Raw genomic sequence first — 20,011 nt, 5'->3', positions numbered from 1 at the left:
TATCCTTGAGGAACTGAATGAAACACTGCAGCATGTCAAGTCAAAATTTTCCAGCACCTTGCTTACTACTTTGCAAAGGAGATTGGTACAATGAGCAGATAATGAGAACGGATCTGCTACTGCATTCCCCTCCAACATCTCTCTTGAGTCTCAGCATCTCTGCTCTTAACAACTATGGCTCCTAGTCCACAGAGCTATCAGGATTGAGTAAAACTCCTACAAGGACCAAAGGTACAGTGGCTGTATATTGTAACCTTTCTATGCTTTCATTCCCTCCTTTCTTCCAAAGAACACATAAAGGAAAAAGGAAATGTGTTCTCCAACATCAAAAGGTTAGGTTACCCTGATTGACAGAAAAGAGAGAACAAGAGATGCAGAATGTACAGATGGAAATTAAATAAAAAAAAATGAACTAAATGAAATTTCCTTCTGAGTGAGTTAAGATAAAAGGTATTTTATAAACTGCTTTGATAATGAAATTTAATGAAATCCTAATTTATGCTTGAATTAGAGCTGGAAACTTGACTATGCCTAAATTTCCACCATGGAAGGAATGCTGGCTCACACCGGATATGGAAATGAAGGGAAAGGTGAAGAGAAGAGGGAAGACTACGCAGGATGTGTGACTGGTTTCTTAGCTGCCACCACAGTCTGGAGTGACATCATTCAGCCTAAGGAGCAGAGTGCTGCTCATATTCTAGAGAAGATCAGACACTTAAAAAACACTTTCATCCACAGACATTCCCCAAACACCCACTTTGTGCCAAGGAATATAACTGGCACATACTTTTATGAGGCAGACTGCCATAGTGCTCCACAGAGAACAAATACTTGGGCAAAAGTTCAGTTTGAAATGATGGTTGTGATTTCTACACAAACACGTCAGATAAAAATAGCAATCTAAACCAGGTCAATGTGTCAAAAAGAAGAAATTGCTCTGACTGAGAACAATACAAACCTGTAATATGGAGGCTGCCTTCTTTTCTCCGTGGCATCACACTCACCCATCTTCCTCCTAGCCTGATGTCCACTCTTTCTCATTCCTCTTTCTCTTCCCCACCTCAAAATGCTGAGCTCAGTCATGGCTCGGTATTCAATTCTTATCTACTATACAACCTAATGATCCTCATCTAAGCCTGTAAATATCATAAATGCATGTGTGCCTCTCAATTTATGCTTCTCTTTGATCTCTGCCCTAAGATCTGAGTTAACAGGTATTTCCAAAGTCGGATAGTCATCTCCACCGAAGGAATGTAAATCAAAACTCTTGTCTTCACCCTCATCAGAAAATACCCAATCCATTCAGCCAATCCCATATCAGAAAAGGACATTATCATTCAGTCAGATTTTATACCCTAACCCTACAATTGTCACTTGTGATCTTTGCTTTTTTTTTCAGTATTTTTTTCAACCTATCATATCCATTGGAACACACTGCTTTTCATAAACTTTTATTTCCAAAATACCAGCTTAATCCATGTGGTCACCAGAACTTCAGTCACCACTGCTGCATTCTCGTTCACCAACACCACCGCAGGAGCCTCCTATCCAGCCCTTGTACACCTGTCTTGTCCTCCCCACAAGCAATCTCAGTACAACATCTAGAGGAACACTTCAGAGAACGTAAACAGAATCACACCAGTTGACTACTCAAAATCAAATGCTTTCTTCCTATCATATCTGGGGTATAGTGCAAGGTCCTTTCCCTGGATTCTAAAGCCCTACACCTGCCCAAATTCACCTAATCGTTTGCCTCCACGTTACACTTTACAGAGGTGTTCCTATTGTTCCCATGACACATGAAGTCGGCTTCCTGCCACAGGCTCTTTGAACCTGCTTTTCCCTCTGTGGAGAACAGTTTTCCCACAGATACAAAAGCACAGACTGAGGCCCGTGAGAGCCTCACAGAGCCTCAATGTACAACAGCAGAGAACTGCTGGTCAGCACTCAGGCACACTCTCTCTCCTGCACTCGGCTTTCTTCTTATCCTTGACCTCGCTGTCTACGTTTATGCAAGGTTTTCGCTCGTTTGTCAGTCATCTTTCCTTCCTGTGTGACATCATCGCCTTATGCATGAAGGTACTCCCTAAGTACCTGGTTAAAGTCAGGGCACACGGTAGGTATGAGCCCTTCTGGGTGAAAGGGAAGAACACTGCTTATACTTCCGAGAAAGCGGGCGAACAGTTTAAATGGCTTCATGATTCGCACTTTTAACAAACTTTATATTCCCAGGGTTTCTCTGGATTTGCAACAACACTCTCAACACTCTCAACAATGTAATGTCCTCTGTGTATAAGAATTTACAATAAAGGGGCCAGGTGTGGTGGCACACACCTATAATCCTAACACTTGGGAGTCATGGGGTAGGAGGATCGCTTGAGTTCGAGACAACCCTGAGACTCCATAGTGAATGCCAGGTCAGCATGGGCCAGCGTGAGACCCTACCTCAAAAAAAAAAAAAAATTTACAAGAAAGTACTTTTCTTCAAACATTTCTGGGGCTCCTATCTATACCATCACACTTTTATTTGCTAATTATTGCATTGTATTAACTACACATGTTGCTTGTACTGTCCATGTAATGAAAACAATAGATGGGGAGGGCTCTCTACCATGAGATTCCCTGAAAACAAGTGATACACCCTCACTTTCAGACTCAGTTCCTCACGCTCTCCTTACGATATGGTGTGGTAGCTGCACTGACGTTTCACAAAAGGGCGGGAAGCTATCAAAGCGCTATTCCGTAAGGCAGAATGCTTTCCATCCCCTAGCTTTCCCTTCCTCTGTGAGAAGCAGCAAAGGGATTCACGTGCCACAGTACGTTCTTCACAACCACAGGAAAGTACATGCGTGCATTTAAGTGCTGAACTCAGGCTGAAGGCAGCTAGCTCCAGGACAGATAACTATCCTGAACTTGAGGCAAGGCTCTTCCCCGGAGATTCTTAAGTAATTAGAACGCTCTCCTCTATTCAACAAAAGATTGAATTTCAAGATGGATGTTTCCTCTGGCTAAGAAACTCAGTAAACCATTAAAAATGGATCTCTTAACAGCTTTGTCAGGCATAAAATGTTGTACGTCTGCCTACTCATCATAGCATGCTCATAGCAGACTTTGGCCTTTTATGGTTATGAACTTGAGTGTACTATATATTGGGAAACACTTGAATGTATAATCAAAGTACAGAAAAGGAACCGTCCCCTAGAAAAGAAACTCAGCAGTAATTTTCCGTCCCACCACGGAACAGCGGAAGCCCTCTCTTATCTCCCACAGTCAACAAGGGCCTTGAAAAGCGACTGCATCCGCCTCTTTGGCTCCTGCTGGAACTGGCCTAAGCTGGGGCACTGCACTCCTTCACTGTGCTGTCTTGCTTTCTGCGCGTCACGGCCTCACTCTAGCTCAGTCTGCCCAGGAAATCCCTGCGTAGTCCAGGCTGGCCTCAAGTTCACCACAGGTGCTGGAATGAAAGGCACGCACCGTATCAGCCAGCCGCATTTTCTTACCCAGCACACCACACTTTCTTTTTTTTTTTTTTAACATTTATAAATTTATATTTTATTCTCTTTCTGTACATATTGGCAATGATAAAGCTTAAAGATGCATGTCCTATGAAATATGCAAAACAAGGAATTTACATAAATAATTTATACTTCAGAAAACTAAAGTTGAAAAATATCTCCACATTATTAGAGTTCGCAGTATTTAAAGTACATCAAGCTTTCCCCCTTATATTTCAAACTATAAAGTCTCAGAACACTGTCATTTCTTAAATACCAGGACTCTCCATTCTGCACACTGCAATCTCATTGCCTTGACAACTGTTATCACCGAGAACCACCCATAAAAGTGTCTGGAAATGATGACCCAAACATCAGATCTGGTGCAAACCAAGAATCAGAATAATAGTAGCCTATGACAAATGAAAACTGCCTAAAAATTTAAATATCATTGTCTATGAAGTTTTGCAGCAATAAAGTTTTGCTGGAACACACCCAAGCTCTTTGATTCATATGTTGTTTATGGCCAATCTTATACCTCAATGGCAGAGTTCAGTATTTACAACAGAGGAATCACAGTTTTTTTTAGTGCATTAGTTAACTCAATTTATAGAAAGAGATGTTCCATTCCTGACCTTAATAGAATGTTTTTGTTTAAACTATCTCATTTATTTTACTTTAATTTGTTTTAAAAGAAATCTTTGTAATATTTATAAATAGAAAGCTATAGTTACTCTAGAAGACAACATCAAAACTAAAGTCAAACGACCAAAATAAATACCACTTCATACCCAATAAATTGGTTTCATTCAACAAAGAAATAGAAAATAACCAGTGTTGGGAAGGATGTAGGTAAACTGAACCTTTTGGGCATTACTGTTATGAATGTTTCCTATAACAGTTATAGAGAACTTTATAGTTGCCAGAAAAAAAAATGAAACTGTTTTGTAATCCAGCAACTCCACTTCTGGGTATACAGTCAAATGAACTGAAAGCAGCGACTCAATCAGATACTTATAAACTTATGTATGTAGCAGCATTGTTCACAACCACTGAAAGGTGTATTAGCTCAAATGTCCCCCCAGAGATGAACTGATAAGTTATCTCTCTCTCTCTCTCTCTCTCTCTCTCTCTCTCTCTCTCCCTCTCCCCCTCTCTCTCTCTCATTCACTCACTCAAGAATATCACTTAGCTTTTAAGTAGAAGGAAGTTCTGATCCATGGTATAAAATAGATAAACCTTGAACACATTAAACTAAGTTAAATAAGTCAGTCAAAAAAGAACAAATACAATCATTACATGCCTTTATTATTCACTTCTATTAGGTACCCAGAGTAGTCAGATTCTTAGAGAGGAAAAGAACTGTGGTTGCCAAGGGCTGGAGTGAGATGGACATGAGGGTTACTATTTAAGGAAGCTGCATTCTGTACTATAGACTTTGTTTACAGCACGAGAAAACGTTCTGCAGATGGGTAGTGATGGTGACACAATGATGTGAATGCACTAATGCCCCTCAACTGGTACACTTAATGTGGTTACAATGACAAATTCCATGTTTTGTGTATTTATTACAACTAAAAACTTAAAACTTAAAAAAATCAAAATTATGTATAATGAGCACGTATTTTTACACTCCTGAAATTTGGTTCTTCCATACCTAACACTAGATATCAGCAGTTTATAGGGAAATCTTAATGCTCAGCACAGAATATATGTATCTGATGAAATGCAAATGAAATGAGAGGAACTCTTTAATTTTTATGTGCTTTTTTGTGAACAAAGAGACAAAGAAAAACTGAGCATGGGCACTGTAGGGCCTCCTGCCACTGAGAATGAACCCCATATGCAGGCATCACTTTGTGCATATGGCTTTAAATGGGTACCGGGAAGTCAGACCAAGGCCAGAAGGCTTAGCAAGCAAGAGTCTTTAATGGCTGAGCCATTTCCCCAGCTCCCAAGGAACTTTCTTTCTATGTGTGAATCAGCTTCTTTTAATATCATGTCCTTCTATTCATGTGTTCTTACAAATATGATAATTTCAGCTGATCCTAGTGACACAGGCCTGTAAGTCCCTGCTATTAGGGAGGCAGAAGCCAGAAGATCACAAATTCAAGCCCAGCCTGGGCTACTTAGTGAGATTCTGTCTCAAATTAAGAAGTAAAAACAGGGTTTGGCATGTATTCAGGAGCAGAGACAAACTCTAGGTTCTCTCTCTAATACTGGAAGAAAAAATATATAAGTTCCCATTGAAAGTGCCACAATTTTCCCTGTGTGGTAGTGCACACCTCTGGAGAATCACCATGAGTTTCAAGCCAACCTGAGCTCCAGAGTGCGTTCCAGGTCAGCCTGGGCTGAAGTGAGACCCGGCTGAAAGGAAGGAAGGAAGGAAGGAAGGAAGGAAGGAAGGAAGGAAGGAAGGAAGGAAGGAAGGAAGGAAGGAAGGAAGGAAGGAAGGAAGGAAGGAAGGAAGGAAGGAAGGAAGGAAGGAAGGAAGGAAGAATTCGGCAAACATTAACTACGAGTATGCCTCACTGATGTGTCACACTCCAGGAGCTACATTCTTACATGTTTGCTTTGAAACTTCCCTATTAGAGGCTGCAGAGATGGCTTAGCAGTTAAGGCATTTGCCTGCAAAGCCAAAGGACCCAGGTTTGATTCCCCAGTACCAGACAAATGCACAAGGTAGTGTATACATCTGGAGTTCATGTGCAGTGGCTAGAGGCCCTGGCATGCCCACTCTCTATCTGCCCCACTCTCTCAAATAAATAAATAAAATATTTTTTTAAAAAACTTCCCTGTTAGTGTGGGATATCACAACATGGTTGAAAGCGTGTGTGTGTGTGTGTGTGTGTGTGTGTGTGTGTGTATTTTTTTTTTTTCATTCATCCCCAGGGCTTTATATACATATATACAAAGCCTTGGGATAGATCCCAATATCACACAAAAAAATACAAAGTTTATCTTAGGCTGGAGGGATGGCTTAGCAGTTAAGGCATTTGCCTGCAAAGCCAAAGACCCAGGTTTGATTCCCCAGGACCCATATTAGCCAGATACACAATGGAACACATGCATCTGGAGTTTGTTTGCAGTGGCTGGAGGCCCTGCATGCCCATTCTCTCTTTCCCCCTCTCTCTGTCTCTCTCTCTTTCTCTGTCAAATAAATGAATATAAAAAATAAAATTAAATTTTTTTTAATGTTTTGCTTAAAGCTGTCTCTTAAAAATGATATTTTATCCTTAAAAATCATTCATTTGGGCTGGAGAGATGGCTTAGCAGTTAAGTGTGTAGCTTAAGGACCCCAGTTCCAGGCTCGATTCCCCAGGACCCACATTAGCCAGATGCACAAGGGGGCACATGTGTCTGAAGTTCGTTTGCAGTGGCTGGAGGCCTTGACGTGCCCATTCTCTCCCTCTCTCTCTGTTTCTTTCTCTGTTTGTTGATCTCAAATAAATAAGTAAAAAATAAACAAAATTTTTTTTAAAAAATCATTCAATATGTCTATATTGTGGTGTGTGATCAAATGAGTTTTTGTGAGAATTGGTCTCCTGGAGTTAAATTTTGAAATATTACCTCAAATTCATACATATGTTGGAGGGAGCTGGGCGTTTCCCAGTAGAGTTCACTAATTTTTTTTTCAGGAACATATACATGGTTTATGAAGCTAAATAAAAGAAAACAAGTGAATGTCTGTGATGAATGTCAAATTTGATAGTATCCTACTGGTATTTCAAAATCATCAATATTCTAAAACATAAAAACCTAGGGTAAGAAAAATTCTTCTTGACTAAATATTAGCACTTCAGTGGTGCAGTATGGCTCACTACATAAAAGTGTTTCTTCAATTAACAGCAGGCATTGCAAGACCTTAAGTTATGGCGTATTACGAAACCCCCGCTAAACCACATTTTCTGTAATAAAGCCACACCCAAGGTTCCTTACGTTGTCCGCAGTAAGTTCCAATGTATCCCTTCTGGCACTGGCAGTGGTCATCAGCACAGCTCCCGCCGTTCATGCATCTGACGCTGCACTGCTGAACTGCAAAGGCAGCAACAAAGACATCCAGTTATCAATCAGTACGGTGGAGCACAGTGAGCAACGGCAAGCAGGACCCATAGAAGGACATGCTCAAAGCTGGCAAATGCTATTTGGTCACAGCACACACATGACCATGACTGGTACTTCATGTCATTTAGTGTGCACTTAAAATATATTACACTTTCCGTGTGACTCGTTCTAATATGCAGGAGGCTCTCTCTCCATTTAGAATGCAGGGCCTGTGAGCTCCTGCTATGATGGATTTGGGGGTCAGTCCTCATGGAGCCAGCACGCCAGCAAGACGGACAAAACCCAAGTTAAAAATACTACAGAGTACTTATAGATTGTGATAAACTGTCTGAAGAAAACTGGTATGAAAGGGAATTATCTTGAGTCAAGTAGGCACTTAGATACAGGAATGAGACAATGCCACTCTGAAATGACATTTGTTCTCATCTTTGGAAAAAAAAAAAAAAAAAAAGCTCAGCAGGGCATGGAAAAGTACCAGGGAGGAGCCTCACAAGAGGACCAACCAAGCAGGTGACCTCAAGATGCCAAAGGATTTCATGCAAATGCACATTCAAAACTACCAGATGGGAAATCTTGCAGAGTAAGGCAAAAGCCATCCAGATAATACAAGGGCTCCTCAACCAAAGAAAGGTTTAATTATGTCCCATTCACAAATGGGAGTAACTGAAAGGATTTCAATAATAGTGACTAAATGTGACTTAAATAAACAAGATTAATCACTCTACCAAGAAGGGATCCAAAGAAGGTGGGTCAATGGGAGTCCAGGTGAGAGATGAGGGGAGTGAACTATTCTACAGAAGTAAATGGTATGATCCAACAAATACTTATTTAGTATTTGTCATAAGCCAACACATGTGCATACCTGGTATCCCATGTTCTTTAGTGTGGCAGAGGATATGGCAAGAAGATGGAGTTGAGGTATATTTTCTAGTCATGTTAAAATAATTTCATGGGGAAAGAGAAGAAGCTGTTGCTTAATCACTGCATGGAAAACTTAGCCATTTATTGAGGTAAAAGGAACCATGGTCAGCAATGAATCAAGGGCTCCATTTTAGCCACACTGCTAAGTTTCAGACATTCAAGTTGTATGCAAGTGGACATGTTAAGTAGGAAATGAATCATGTCAGTGAAGCCAGGTAAAGACATCCATTCCAGATATTGTTATTGTGAGTTATCCATATTATTAGTCATACTTGAAGAAACTTATGTGAATGAGTTCACCCAGGAAGGACTCCAACTTTGGAGATATCAATGTTTAAATAAAAGATCAGTGATACTATGAGAGAGGGAGAGACAGAGAGAAGGAGAACACACAGAGATATCCAGTACACCTAAAACAAAAAAAGAGAAAGTGTTTCAAGCTAGTGATGAAAGGTTGTAAAAGTCCCATAGGGTAAAGACTGGAAAGGTTAGTTTCAAAACTGAATAAAGCTGAATGAATTCATGGACTGCCTGCTAAACCAGGTGCAATAAACAGCTTGCTGTCTGGGTTGAGGACTTAAGAAGCTGAATTTTAGAATTTATCCAGCATTGTATTTTTGGACCAGTAACCAAGAAATGGATCATGAAGACATGAGGAAGGTAATCTTGCAGGCAATCAGATGAGGAGGAGAGGCAGGTCAGTAATGAAGGAAATGTGTTCCTCAAGGTACTCAAGAAAGCCTCGATACATGAGAACGGGAGATTTCAGGAAGCTGAGAATACACAGACTGTATTAAAAAACAAGCCAAACCAGAATTTTCATCAAAAACTGCACAGCTGGTGTGGTGGCACATGCCTTTAATCTCAGCATTTGGGAGGCAGACGTAGGAGGAGCATCATGAGTTCGAGGCAACCCTGAGACTACATATGAATTCCAGATCAACTGGGGCTAGAGTGAGACTCTGCCTCAAAAAAAAAAAAAAAAAAAAAAAAAAAAAAAACCTGCATCAAAAACAAACACACATCTAGTGTAATAAAACTTGATGTGCATATTTCAAATTTTGTTCCAGATTTGATGTCCAGATGTCCTGTGCCTTTATTTTATTTAGTGAAATTTGTAGAAAAATATTAAAACATTTTTCACCCACTGCAGGAAGACTTAAAGCCTACGATTTAGTTATTGAGCTATTAAATAAATAGTATCAGTTTCTCCCTTGTTCTAATGTGATCTTAAAAATACTTGCCTATAAAGATTAATCGTGGATCTTGAAGACCCAGCAATTTCCAAATAGTTCATGAAAACTGCATTCTTAGTCCATTGCTAATAAAGCTTTGGGGAATTATTTGGTACATGCACAGCAAACTGAGTTGATATTTGTAAAGTATATGAGTGGTATTCAGTGGATATCTGTCGTCTCTCTGGTTCTCTCTCTTCTCTCTCCTATAGCTACCCTACAAGTTAGAATATAAGTTACAATAGTTACACAAAGACAGCAAACATAGTCTGGTGTTTGAAATTATAATCTTAAACATCAGAATATATAGATTTAAGTCTGTTATCTTGGGTCTCTCACTGCCGTAGTCTGTAAACCAGAGGTAACATATGCCGTGGTTTGAATAGATGGCCCCTTACATATTCAGTTTTTTATTTGTTTGTAATTTGCATCTGCAGCCACCTGGCTGGAGGCAGTGTCACTGGGTGGATCTTAAGGTGTGGTGGTGGGTTTCAGATTTTAATCTAAAAATATGCAAAGTGTGCCTAGCTGTGTCCCGAAGTATGCTGTGCTGTGTGGCTTTTGGCTTGTGCTTCTCTATCTCTGCTTGGTCCTGTGAAAGCAAGCCATCTTATTCTGCCATTATGGAACTTCCCCTGGATCTATAAACTTCAATAAATCCCTTCCTCCATAACTGTGCCTGGTTTGGAAGTTCATCTCAGTGAACCTGATCTGCCTGCTACAGAACCTGGTAGCAAGAAGTGGACTGAGATGAACCTGACCATGTGAATGGTGATCTTTTAGAACCTTTGTTTTGGAGGAATAGGGATGGATTTGGTGCTTGCAACTGAAGATGCCTTCTGGAGTGGTAAGCCAAGTTTTATGGACTATTCTGATAAGAGTTTGAGAATGCTAAGTACAGATAGTATTGAACTTTGAGGCTTACCTTATGAGCTTTCTAAGGGGAAGGAAAGACTACAGAGGACTTTGTTGGAACTGGGCTACTGGCATAAGGGCTGGCTCCGTTCTGCTGCTGAGGCCCAGAGAGTTTGATCAAGGTTACATTTGTAATGGACTGATGTGCTTGGCTAGAGATATTGGACTGAGAGATTTAAGATTTTAAGCTGGAAAATTTTAAGCAAGTTAAATTTACTGGCACAGAGACTGGTTTTAGGTGACTAAAGCTGCTATTGTCAACATTTTAGCCATCTTAAGGAAGATGGTCCAATTGTTTTACATTAAAACAATCAAACTATGCCCAAGGAAAGACTATCATAGAAATGCAAACTCTTTTAGAAGGAGTTGACTGGAGAAGGAACCTGCTTTTCAAGGTTATGCTTTATTTCATCTGTGAATTAAGAATATGGCTGTGTCCTGCACACCTGGTATTGGTTTCAGAAGTATGAAAATGTGTGGGGTGGTTGTGAACTGCACATGGTTCCAGGAGCTGCTGCTGAGATGTGGCATAAGGCAGGGCATGATGCCCTGATAGCTGAAGGAGCCTTTGGAAGATGGACCGTGGTTTGCATGAAGACCTGAAGACATTTTTGGGTACACCAGCAGTATGCAAGCGCTACCAGAGAGCACATTGTTGGCCTAAGGTGGAAGTGTTCCCTGGCTACTCAGCCCAGCTGGAGGGGTGGAATTGGAAAATCTGGAGACTGTCAGTCTTTGGTTGTATTGGATTTGAACTGCAGAAGTTTGATGTTTGTTTGATGGTGGCTGATTTTGCATTGTTTTAGTCTCTCTGCTATGCCTTATGCCAGTTGAAAATGTTTAGTCTGTGTCTTTATATGTTGGAAATATTTAACTTGTTTGATTTTACAGGGTTTACTATGTTAAATTGGTCAAGACTGTGGGGACCTCTGAAATTGAACTGAGTACAATTTAAAATGTGTGATAGTTATAAATCTATTGGGAGTGAGGGGCGGAATATGGTGATTTGAATAGATGGCCCCCAATATATTGTTTTTTATTTGTTTGTAGTTTGCATCTGCAGCCACCTGGCTGGAGACAGTATCCCTGGGTGAACCTTAAGGTGTGGTGGTGGGTTTCAGACTTTAATCTAAAGATATGCAAAGTGTGCCTAGCTGGAGTTTCTGAAGTGTGCTGTGCTGTATGGATTTGGCTTGTGCTTCTCTCTCTCTTCTTGGTCCTTTCAAGACAGGCCAGCTTCTTCTTCCACTATGGAACTTCCCCTGGATCTGTAAGCTTCAATAAATCCCTTCCTCCACAACTGTGCTTGGTCTGGAAGTTCATCTCAGTGAACCTGATCTGTCTGCTACAGAGCTGAGAAGTTTGTGATACTAAAGTAAAATACTCCAAACATAACCTGGCACATAGTAAAAACTTAGTGAGTCTGGCTATTGATAAGAAAGAAATATTTCACATCCTAACTTTTCTACTATGCTGATACATAATTTTTAAGACAGAATTAAATTTTTTCTTATTGAAAGCAACTACCCATACAGGGCAACAACTAAGGCCAAAGAGGTTCTGATTCCAGAAATAATGGCAGACATCACTAGTGAGAAGGCTAATTCACAACTTCTTTGACAGAACACTGAGCATGCATTCAGAAGCTTAAGGAAAGGGCAGTGGCGAGGGCTGCAGGTGAGGACGTACTTGATTTTGCTCCACAGGTCGGTGATATTTGGCCACTGGAACAGGTACACATATTAGGTCGGGAACAAAAACCATCTCCACAGCTATTCCTACAAATTGCTGGAGAAAGCACAACAGGGATGTGTATGAATAACACAATAAATTACACTTCACAAGATAAGAAAGCCACATTTAACAATATAGGTCTGAGAAAGCAAGTGATAAGACCAGTGGTATAAAATGCCCTACCTTACTCAGATATGTAATAAAAATTTCCCATTGCAGATATGGAAAACAAATTTTACAAGTCCCTTTATGATAAGTTGCCAACAAATGAAGCTATTTTGAATTCTGTAATGCTCATGAACACTATTTTTTAACATGCTTATCAATATCCATTCAGAACTGAGAAACAAAATTCAGAATTCACCAAAATGAGGCAGTCATGATCCTAGGGAATTGGAACCGTGAGGAAACCAGGAGAGACTGGACTCCATTAGAAAACACAGCACACTGTGTAAAGGACCTTCACAGGAGACCAAGAATGTGAACCTAGCAGACCCAGAGACCCCAGGCCCTAATGACTTGGCCAACCCTCAGGTTCCATGTACATTCCTTCACAGCTGGCATCTGACCTACCCTGTCATCAGTCTTTGTTCCCCATACTATTTAGCCCTCTCCTTTCTCCAGTCATTCTTCTCCCATATGATTGGCACAACCTAACCTATTCCTGCTGCTCAGAGAAGTTATTGAGACATTTTAGTAGGGGTAGAATCCAAGCCTCTTACATCTGTGACTTGAAATGAATCCAAGAGTCATCAACACACAGAATATTATGCTTAGTGACACAGCATACACCAAGACACTCAAAATCTGTACTCAAGTGCCTTTGAACAGGAAGTTGCTCCCAAATTTAAAGACAGGGCACTGAGGAGCTGAAAGATTTATGTCTATTTGTCCAAGTGAATTTTCTTTTTCAGTCCTAAGGTTGTGTAGCTTACTGCCCCATGCCAGGAAACATTACTTAAGTGGAGAGTGCAGGAATTCCCTGAAACTAGCTGTGAATACTTACACCAGTATATATGTGCTTTGCTGGGGAGAGGTCTTAAAGCTTTAAAAGGATATCTGGGATGCCTGAATAATGTAAAGAACACATCTTCTATATGTAAATCAACTCGATCATTGTATTCCTCCGCTAAAATGCATTTTGACATCCATGCAATATGGCCATCACCTCCTTTAGTATTCCTTATAAATGAATACAGCATGAAGGTTAAAAAATGTACGCAACAATATGGACTCCACTGCAGAATTAACTTATACTTCTTCACATGTATTAGAGTTTCTGGAAAGCTGGAACTAATATGGAAGCTTCCTCCCAGCCAGCTAGCTTTTTCCATGCCAGACACGTTTATGCAAACTGTTGCAGTAGAGTCACCAACAGTTCCACCTCACTGCGGAGCTTGGGTACTCCACAACCTATATACCAAGCAAGAGGTGCCCAGTGGTGCAACAGTGGCATGAATGTTACGGGAGCAATCAACCACTTTCTGATGGGACTGAGGCCCATTCCACAGGAGGGTTTCATGCTGTAAACCTGGTTCAAAGCTTGTGGCTAGAAACACAGGCCCTAGAGGAGAACCTACTACTATGATTATGCGAACAGCATTTCTCATATATTAGTACTGTTCTCGTAGATTACTACTGCTTGAAGCATCAGACACAGAAATTTCTCTCTGCAAGAGATGCATAGCTGCAAAACTGCCAAGAATAAGTGACTACTGTGTATTCAGCCCCAAATAGGACAGATAGGACATCTGAAACAACTTCTCAAAGGCTCAGTGAAGCTTGTGGAAGAGGACTGTGGAATGTTATCTTCTGGCTATCACACTCATGAACTTATAGCAGTTGCGGTTTCCTGCACAAGATTGAGCCTGTCAATATTTCGTCATGGATGGGGGAAAGATTCATAAGGCCACACACCTCCCCAAGTAGTTAATGGCATTTAGTGTCTTGTAGAGATGGGAAGTCATGTTCTTCAGTGGTGTGGATACTTATAAGCTGCCCATTCTCCAGTATATAACCTCCCATTGCTGATTATGTAAGTAACCCTAATTTAACTCAGTGGGTCAAAGAAAAAAAAAAATCAAGGCATGAAAGCAGGATGGAGATTAATTGGAAGGAAAAGTTGTAGTGGGAGGGAGGTGGTAGAAGAGAGAGTAATAAGATCAAAATGCATTATATACACTTATGAAAGTATCAAATATAAAAAATTAAAACATACATTACTATTTATGATTGCCAGTAACTTTCTAATGAAAAATTTCACTAAATAATTTATATTTAAAGGATCCTTCCTCCTCAGCAAATGGGCAAAAATCGAGGTGCAGAGGAGATCCAAAATGCCCAATGAAGATTTCAGGGGCAGAAGCTTAGTGTATATTATTATCTAAGAGCCTATGAGATGAGGTCCTTTTGGCCTACATTCATTTCAGATTGTGGTTATCTCCTGTGCTGTTACTATCCCTGAAACTATGAAGTATAAAGACAGGAGATAAGGTGTAGTTGCTAGAAATGTAGTGAGAGGTTGCATGACCAGGAACTTAGACATATTTGGGTACATAAGAAGTCTGATGGTGAGTCAACAATTAAGGCAACCCATGTGTAAGCTCAGGAAAAACTCAACTTCTCTCAGTTCTGTTTTTTTATTAGAAACATTAACTATAAGGATTATATTGGGGTGTTCTGATGTTTTTTCGGATATCAAATGCTATGAAACTTGACCAATTATATCTCACTGTTATTCCACTGCTCAAAGCATTGCAGCCTAATTCCTTGACAAATGAAATAAATAAGCAACTACTTCCATTGTTTTCCTGTTCTGAGATAGTTTTTAAAAAGGAAAGTGAGAAACAATTTATATTTCTGGAAATAAATATTTGAATCTGGAAGTGCTTTAATGAAATTTTAAAGCTGGGCTGGAGAGATGGCTTAGTGGTGAAGGTACTTGACTACAAAGCCTAAGGACCCAGCTTCAGTTCTCCCGTATCTACCTAAAGCCAGATGCACAATGTGGCACATGCATCTGGAGTTTACTTGCAGTGGCTAGAGTCCCCGGCATGCCTATATTCTCTCTCTCTCTCTCTTTCTCTCTCTCTTTCTGTCTCTCTCTCTCCTCCCTTACTCTCTTACTCCTCTTGAAAATAAATAAATAAATAGAATACCAAAAAGTATGAAACAATCTTTGGTCTTCATTTTCTATTTAAATTCTACTTTTTGTTGTAGATGGCTGTGTCTTTGCTAAATTGTGAAACAGTAACACATTCAGTAGAGAAATACTCGTTTCCCTTGATTTTAAGTTTACATTTGCTTTAATTTCATTATTTTCTCCACATGCTATGTTTTTAAATGTAAAAATACTTTAATTACTGAGCTTAATGGAGTTCATTCAAAGATAAAAAGTTAGATTATACTCATGCATTAGTCTCATCGTGTCTACTTTGGGCACTATTTTTACACTTGCAGCTACTTAAATTACTTTGTTAAGGTGCTAATAGTAAATAGTTTTCAAATATATCTGGTATAAATGTCATGAAGTTTTCTTAGTGACACAAAGGAAATTTCAAAGTGTCTGCTTTTTGCCAGTTTCTGCTACATGTAAATCCCAATGTATCTCATAACCATCCACATATTTCATGTAGTGGAAATATAGGCTATCATACTCACTCTTAGTGTGAGGTGTTCAAAACTGATCTAAACAAGCAAATGGTAACTGTTACTCAGAGACCAGATGTATTTAAAGGGGCATTCAATGGGCCATACATATTATTTCTCAGGCAAATATTCTGGAAGGCTTGACTCTGGAATTCCCATTTCTCAGTGATCCAATAAAACCTGACTTTACAGATTTTCAACACGTACCATAAACCTATCCTTTCTCCTCGGCTGTTCTCCAACTCAATAATGGCAATCACATTCATTATATTTAGTGAGTCAGACTTTCCGCAGCGCCTAAGCCATTCTCCTCAAGCAGGGCAGGTGTGCGGTGAGAGATGTAAGCTGGTTCAGGAGTCTAGGAAACTAGTGAAGTGGAAAGCACCGCAGTAGTGCCCCGCTGGCCTGAGGAGGAATGCACCTTCCAGAAAAGCTTCCTCTGACTTTCCGTGTTGGAGAGAAGGAAAGCAATACCCATTCTTTCTTTTTCGTGAAAAAAGGCTTGTAAATGAAGGGTTTATTTAAAATGTTTACGAACTACTCTGAAGAATACCATGCTTCATATTTTTGTTGCATTCCTAGACACTGTGAGATTTTAGTGCAAAAAAAAATGAGAAAAAAGCTTAATCTTCACAATAAAACTTGACTTTTTTTCTTTTAAGAACTGCTCATTAAGGGTCTATCTCAAACCCACAAAACCAATAAATATAGAGTTGAAAATGCCACTATACCCACAGTATCCCTTGGCTGGGGTGGCTGGCCTTTTTGCTCTGTTCATGGTTGTATAATTACCTTTTCCCTGGAGAATATCAAGGTCAATGTAAAGAGTGACTGAAAATGCATGAGCTGCCTGTTACCGGGCTGTTCTTGTGGCTGGACAAACGTGGCCATACTACACGGACACACAGAACAAGGCCCATCACACCCCAAGTTACAAAATCACAGGCATGGGTAACAGGACCTGGCAAAGTCCTTCACCCTGAGACTGAAAACTCCTGAATTCTGTTAGGACTTGGAGACCTGCATATGCATTTTGGAAGCTGAATCCAATAACCAAACGTTTATGATCAGATGTACAGAATTTTCCAAGCTCCAAAATTCACACATGGGAAATCTACCATCTACTATGATATTTGACAATTGAAAATCCTAAATTTAAATTCCTCTTGCCAGAAAAAAGTCAAACTGTTTGGATGAATTCTCTCAAAAAAATAAAATATAGCTTTGGGTCAAATCAAAATCCATGAGACTACTGCTTTCATATCTTTGCCATGTGGTCGTTGAAATTAAACCAGACATAACAAAGTGGTTTTGCAGAAAGGCCTAAAAAAGCTTGACCTTCCTCAAGCCTAAACCTGAGTCCAAAACCAGGTAATTTCAATAGTTAACACTGTGTGGTCTCATTTGGAATTTTAAAGAAAAAGTGGTTTGGAGTTATCAAGACAACTGCCCTAACACAATTCCCCATTGGTGTCAATTGGCACAAGAAAGATTAAACAACATCCAAGCGTCTTTAAAACCTTTATCATCATTGCCCTTCCACAGACTTTAAAAGTGAGGTCTGAATGGATGGAAACTGGCTGCTTCCTCCCACCATTGAAGCTGGGCTGAACTCATTATCACTGCTATGAGGCCAATGGGTTGTAAATGCAACTGAATGTACAAAGGACTGAAGGCAAGGTCTGCCCCTACGAGCTGAGGATGCTGTCCAAGTCAAACACTCACGGACAATGCACTGGTTTCCTCCAGGGAGTGTCTTCCAGCCGGGGCAGCAGTAGGAGTGGAACCTCGAACCGCACACGTTGGGCCTGCAAGAGGCAAAAGGTCATGCGCATGTAATGATGGGGACAGTGACACAAAAGGGACTTTCCTAAACAAAGCCCCTAGTGAGTACATTTCAGAACAACAAACAAATCAAAACTACACTTCAAATTTTGGGGGGGTTGGGAAACAGATGTGGAAGCAAATGGGCCAGACGCTGGGCTGGTAGGGGAGGGGGGAGGGTCCGCAACATCTAAACATTCCCTTTCATCTCTTCTCCCATGCTTGCCTTTTAAAAAGGCGAAAGGAGACGTGGAAACATATAATTTGCTACTCTTCTAGCCTCCGGGGTGGCGAGAACAAAGGGAACATTGCGTTCAAAAAAGAAAAAAGGAAAGAAAGAAAGGAAAAAAAAAAAAAAAAACCTTTGCCCTTGTTCCCAAATCCATTCCTCCTTGATTGACTCTCCCTCTGGCCCCAAAGTGTCAAGGAAAGCGCGGAGAGCCCAGGTTGGTGGTGAGACAACCGGCAAATTCCAGCCCCCAGCCCCGCACACGTCCTCAAACAAAAGGCTCAGGAGCTGCGCCCCCGACGACGACGGTGGAGAACCGGCTAGCTGCAGAGGCTGCTCCAGCTCGGGGCAGACCCAGACCCGGGCCCGCTTTCCGCCTGACATTTGGAAACTTGTCCCGCACCACAGATCTTACACACACACGCACGCGCGCGCGCGCGCCCCCCGTGTCCCACACCCCATCTGAAGCCCCTGGGGAGAACATTCCGCAGTGCAGTCTAAGCTCCAGGTCTGGAGACGAGGGGATGTGCTCCTGGGGGAGGGGGGGCGTCTTTTGGTGTCTTCCAGTGTCTTAGAGGCGCTACCCGCCTGAACAGGGGTCAGTAAGGGCGTGGGATAGAAGGCCGCCGAGGAGCCGAGGTTCCCGCGCGAGCCAGCTACGCCCGCGCCGTGGGGCCGCTGCCCACCTACCCGCGGAGGATGTCCTGCTGTCCTCGCCGGCGGACGCGGCTCGCCACCGCCGCGCCCTCCTCCCGGTACTCCGGCGCCGCGAACCCGCCCTCGGCTGCGGGCCGGACCTGTTGCGGTGGCAGCTGGGGCCGAAGAGTCTTCGGTGGCGGAGGCTGGGGTTGACCCGCCGTGCCCTGCGCCCAGAGCGCCACGCAACCCAGCCACACGAAGTAAGGATGGACACGCAGCGGCCGACGGCTCCCCATCGCCGGCGCCGGGGGTGGGTGTGGGTGTGTGTGTGTGTGTGTGTGTGCGCGCGCGCGCGGATGGAGAGGTCTGCGGAGAGGAGGCGACCGAAGACAAAAATCCACGCGGTCCGAAATTTAAAAAAAAAAAAAGGCAGGGGTTTACAGAGCCCCTCGTGGGCGGTCGGGACCCCTGTAGGTAGAGGAGGTTTACCCCGGAGGAGCAGCGCCGGCCCGGGTGTGCGGGCACTAGCGCAGCCAGCAGCGGGGCGCGAGGACTGGACCGCAAGCAGCTCCGCGAGGTCCACGTTGCATTCCCCGGGCCACGGCCGCGAGCGACTCCGGGACGGCCAGCGGGTGGGTGGGTGGGGGCGGGCGGGAAATTACAAAAGTAACCCGAGCAGCCGCGGCGTAAAGTTACAAAGAAAGCGGACCTCACACAAGAAAAAAGAAGGGGAAAGGGGGGGAAAAAAAGTTGGGAGGAGGATGGAAGAGAAGGGCAGGCGCAGAAGCTCCGCGGATTCCCGTGCGCTCCGGCACCGATCTTGGAATGCTTCGAAGTCACGCAATAAAATAAAAATTAAAAAAGAAACCGTCCCTCCCGCCCAGAGAAGAGGAGGGTCTCCTTGGGGGACTCTCCGGGAGTCCCACGGGGCGAGCGACGCGCGGACGCGGGCTGCGGAGCCAGCCGGGGCGGAGGTGCGCAGGCCCCGGGGAGCGCGCGGCGGGAGGGAGGCTGGACGCCCGGGAAGATGCCGCGGACGAGGGCGCGGCGCGGGGCTTTTAGAGGCTGGGAGGGAGGCCGGCGGGGCGCGGGGCGCGGGGCGGGTCGGCGGGCGGCGGCTGTCAGTGGGGGCCCCGGCGCAGCGGTCCACACGTGGAGCGCAATCGCCCCACCGAGGGGCCGGCCGGCGGCGCAGAGTGGGCGGGGACAGGGCGCAGGGGCCGAGCGCGAGGAGAGGAACGAGTGGAACGAGGGCTGGGGGAGGGGAGGGGAGGCGGCAGGAAAAGGGGCTTGTGGGGGGGGGGGGG

At 42.7% G+C, this 20,011-nt stretch overlaps 1 protein-coding gene across 1 annotated transcript in view; it reads right to left on the bottom strand.

The window, feature by feature from the left end:
* Fbn2 (fibrillin 2) overlaps positions 1-19,283 on the bottom strand; it is a 267,870-nt gene extending 248,587 nt beyond the window's left edge. The window contains exons 1-4 of the mRNA XM_004651524.2: positions 18,756-19,283; positions 17,738-17,820; positions 12,320-12,418; positions 7,434-7,529 (exon numbers count right to left, since the gene is read on the bottom strand). Coding sequence (XP_004651581.2) covers positions 7,434-7,529; positions 12,320-12,418; positions 17,738-17,820; positions 18,756-19,000 — 523 coding nt within the window. The 5' untranslated portion in view covers positions 19,001-19,283. The remainder of the gene's footprint in view (positions 1-7,433; positions 7,530-12,319; positions 12,419-17,737; positions 17,821-18,755) is intronic.
* Positions 19,284-20,011: the final 728 nt, after the last annotated feature.

This window comes from Jaculus jaculus, chromosome 14, assembly GCF_020740685.1.
Source record: "Jaculus jaculus isolate mJacJac1 chromosome 14, mJacJac1.mat.Y.cur, whole genome shotgun sequence".
NCBI lineage: Eukaryota > Metazoa > Chordata > Mammalia > Rodentia > Dipodidae > Jaculus > Jaculus jaculus.
The sequence above is the reverse complement of the archived record's forward strand: the minus strand, read 5'-3'. Positions and strand labels throughout refer to the sequence as shown.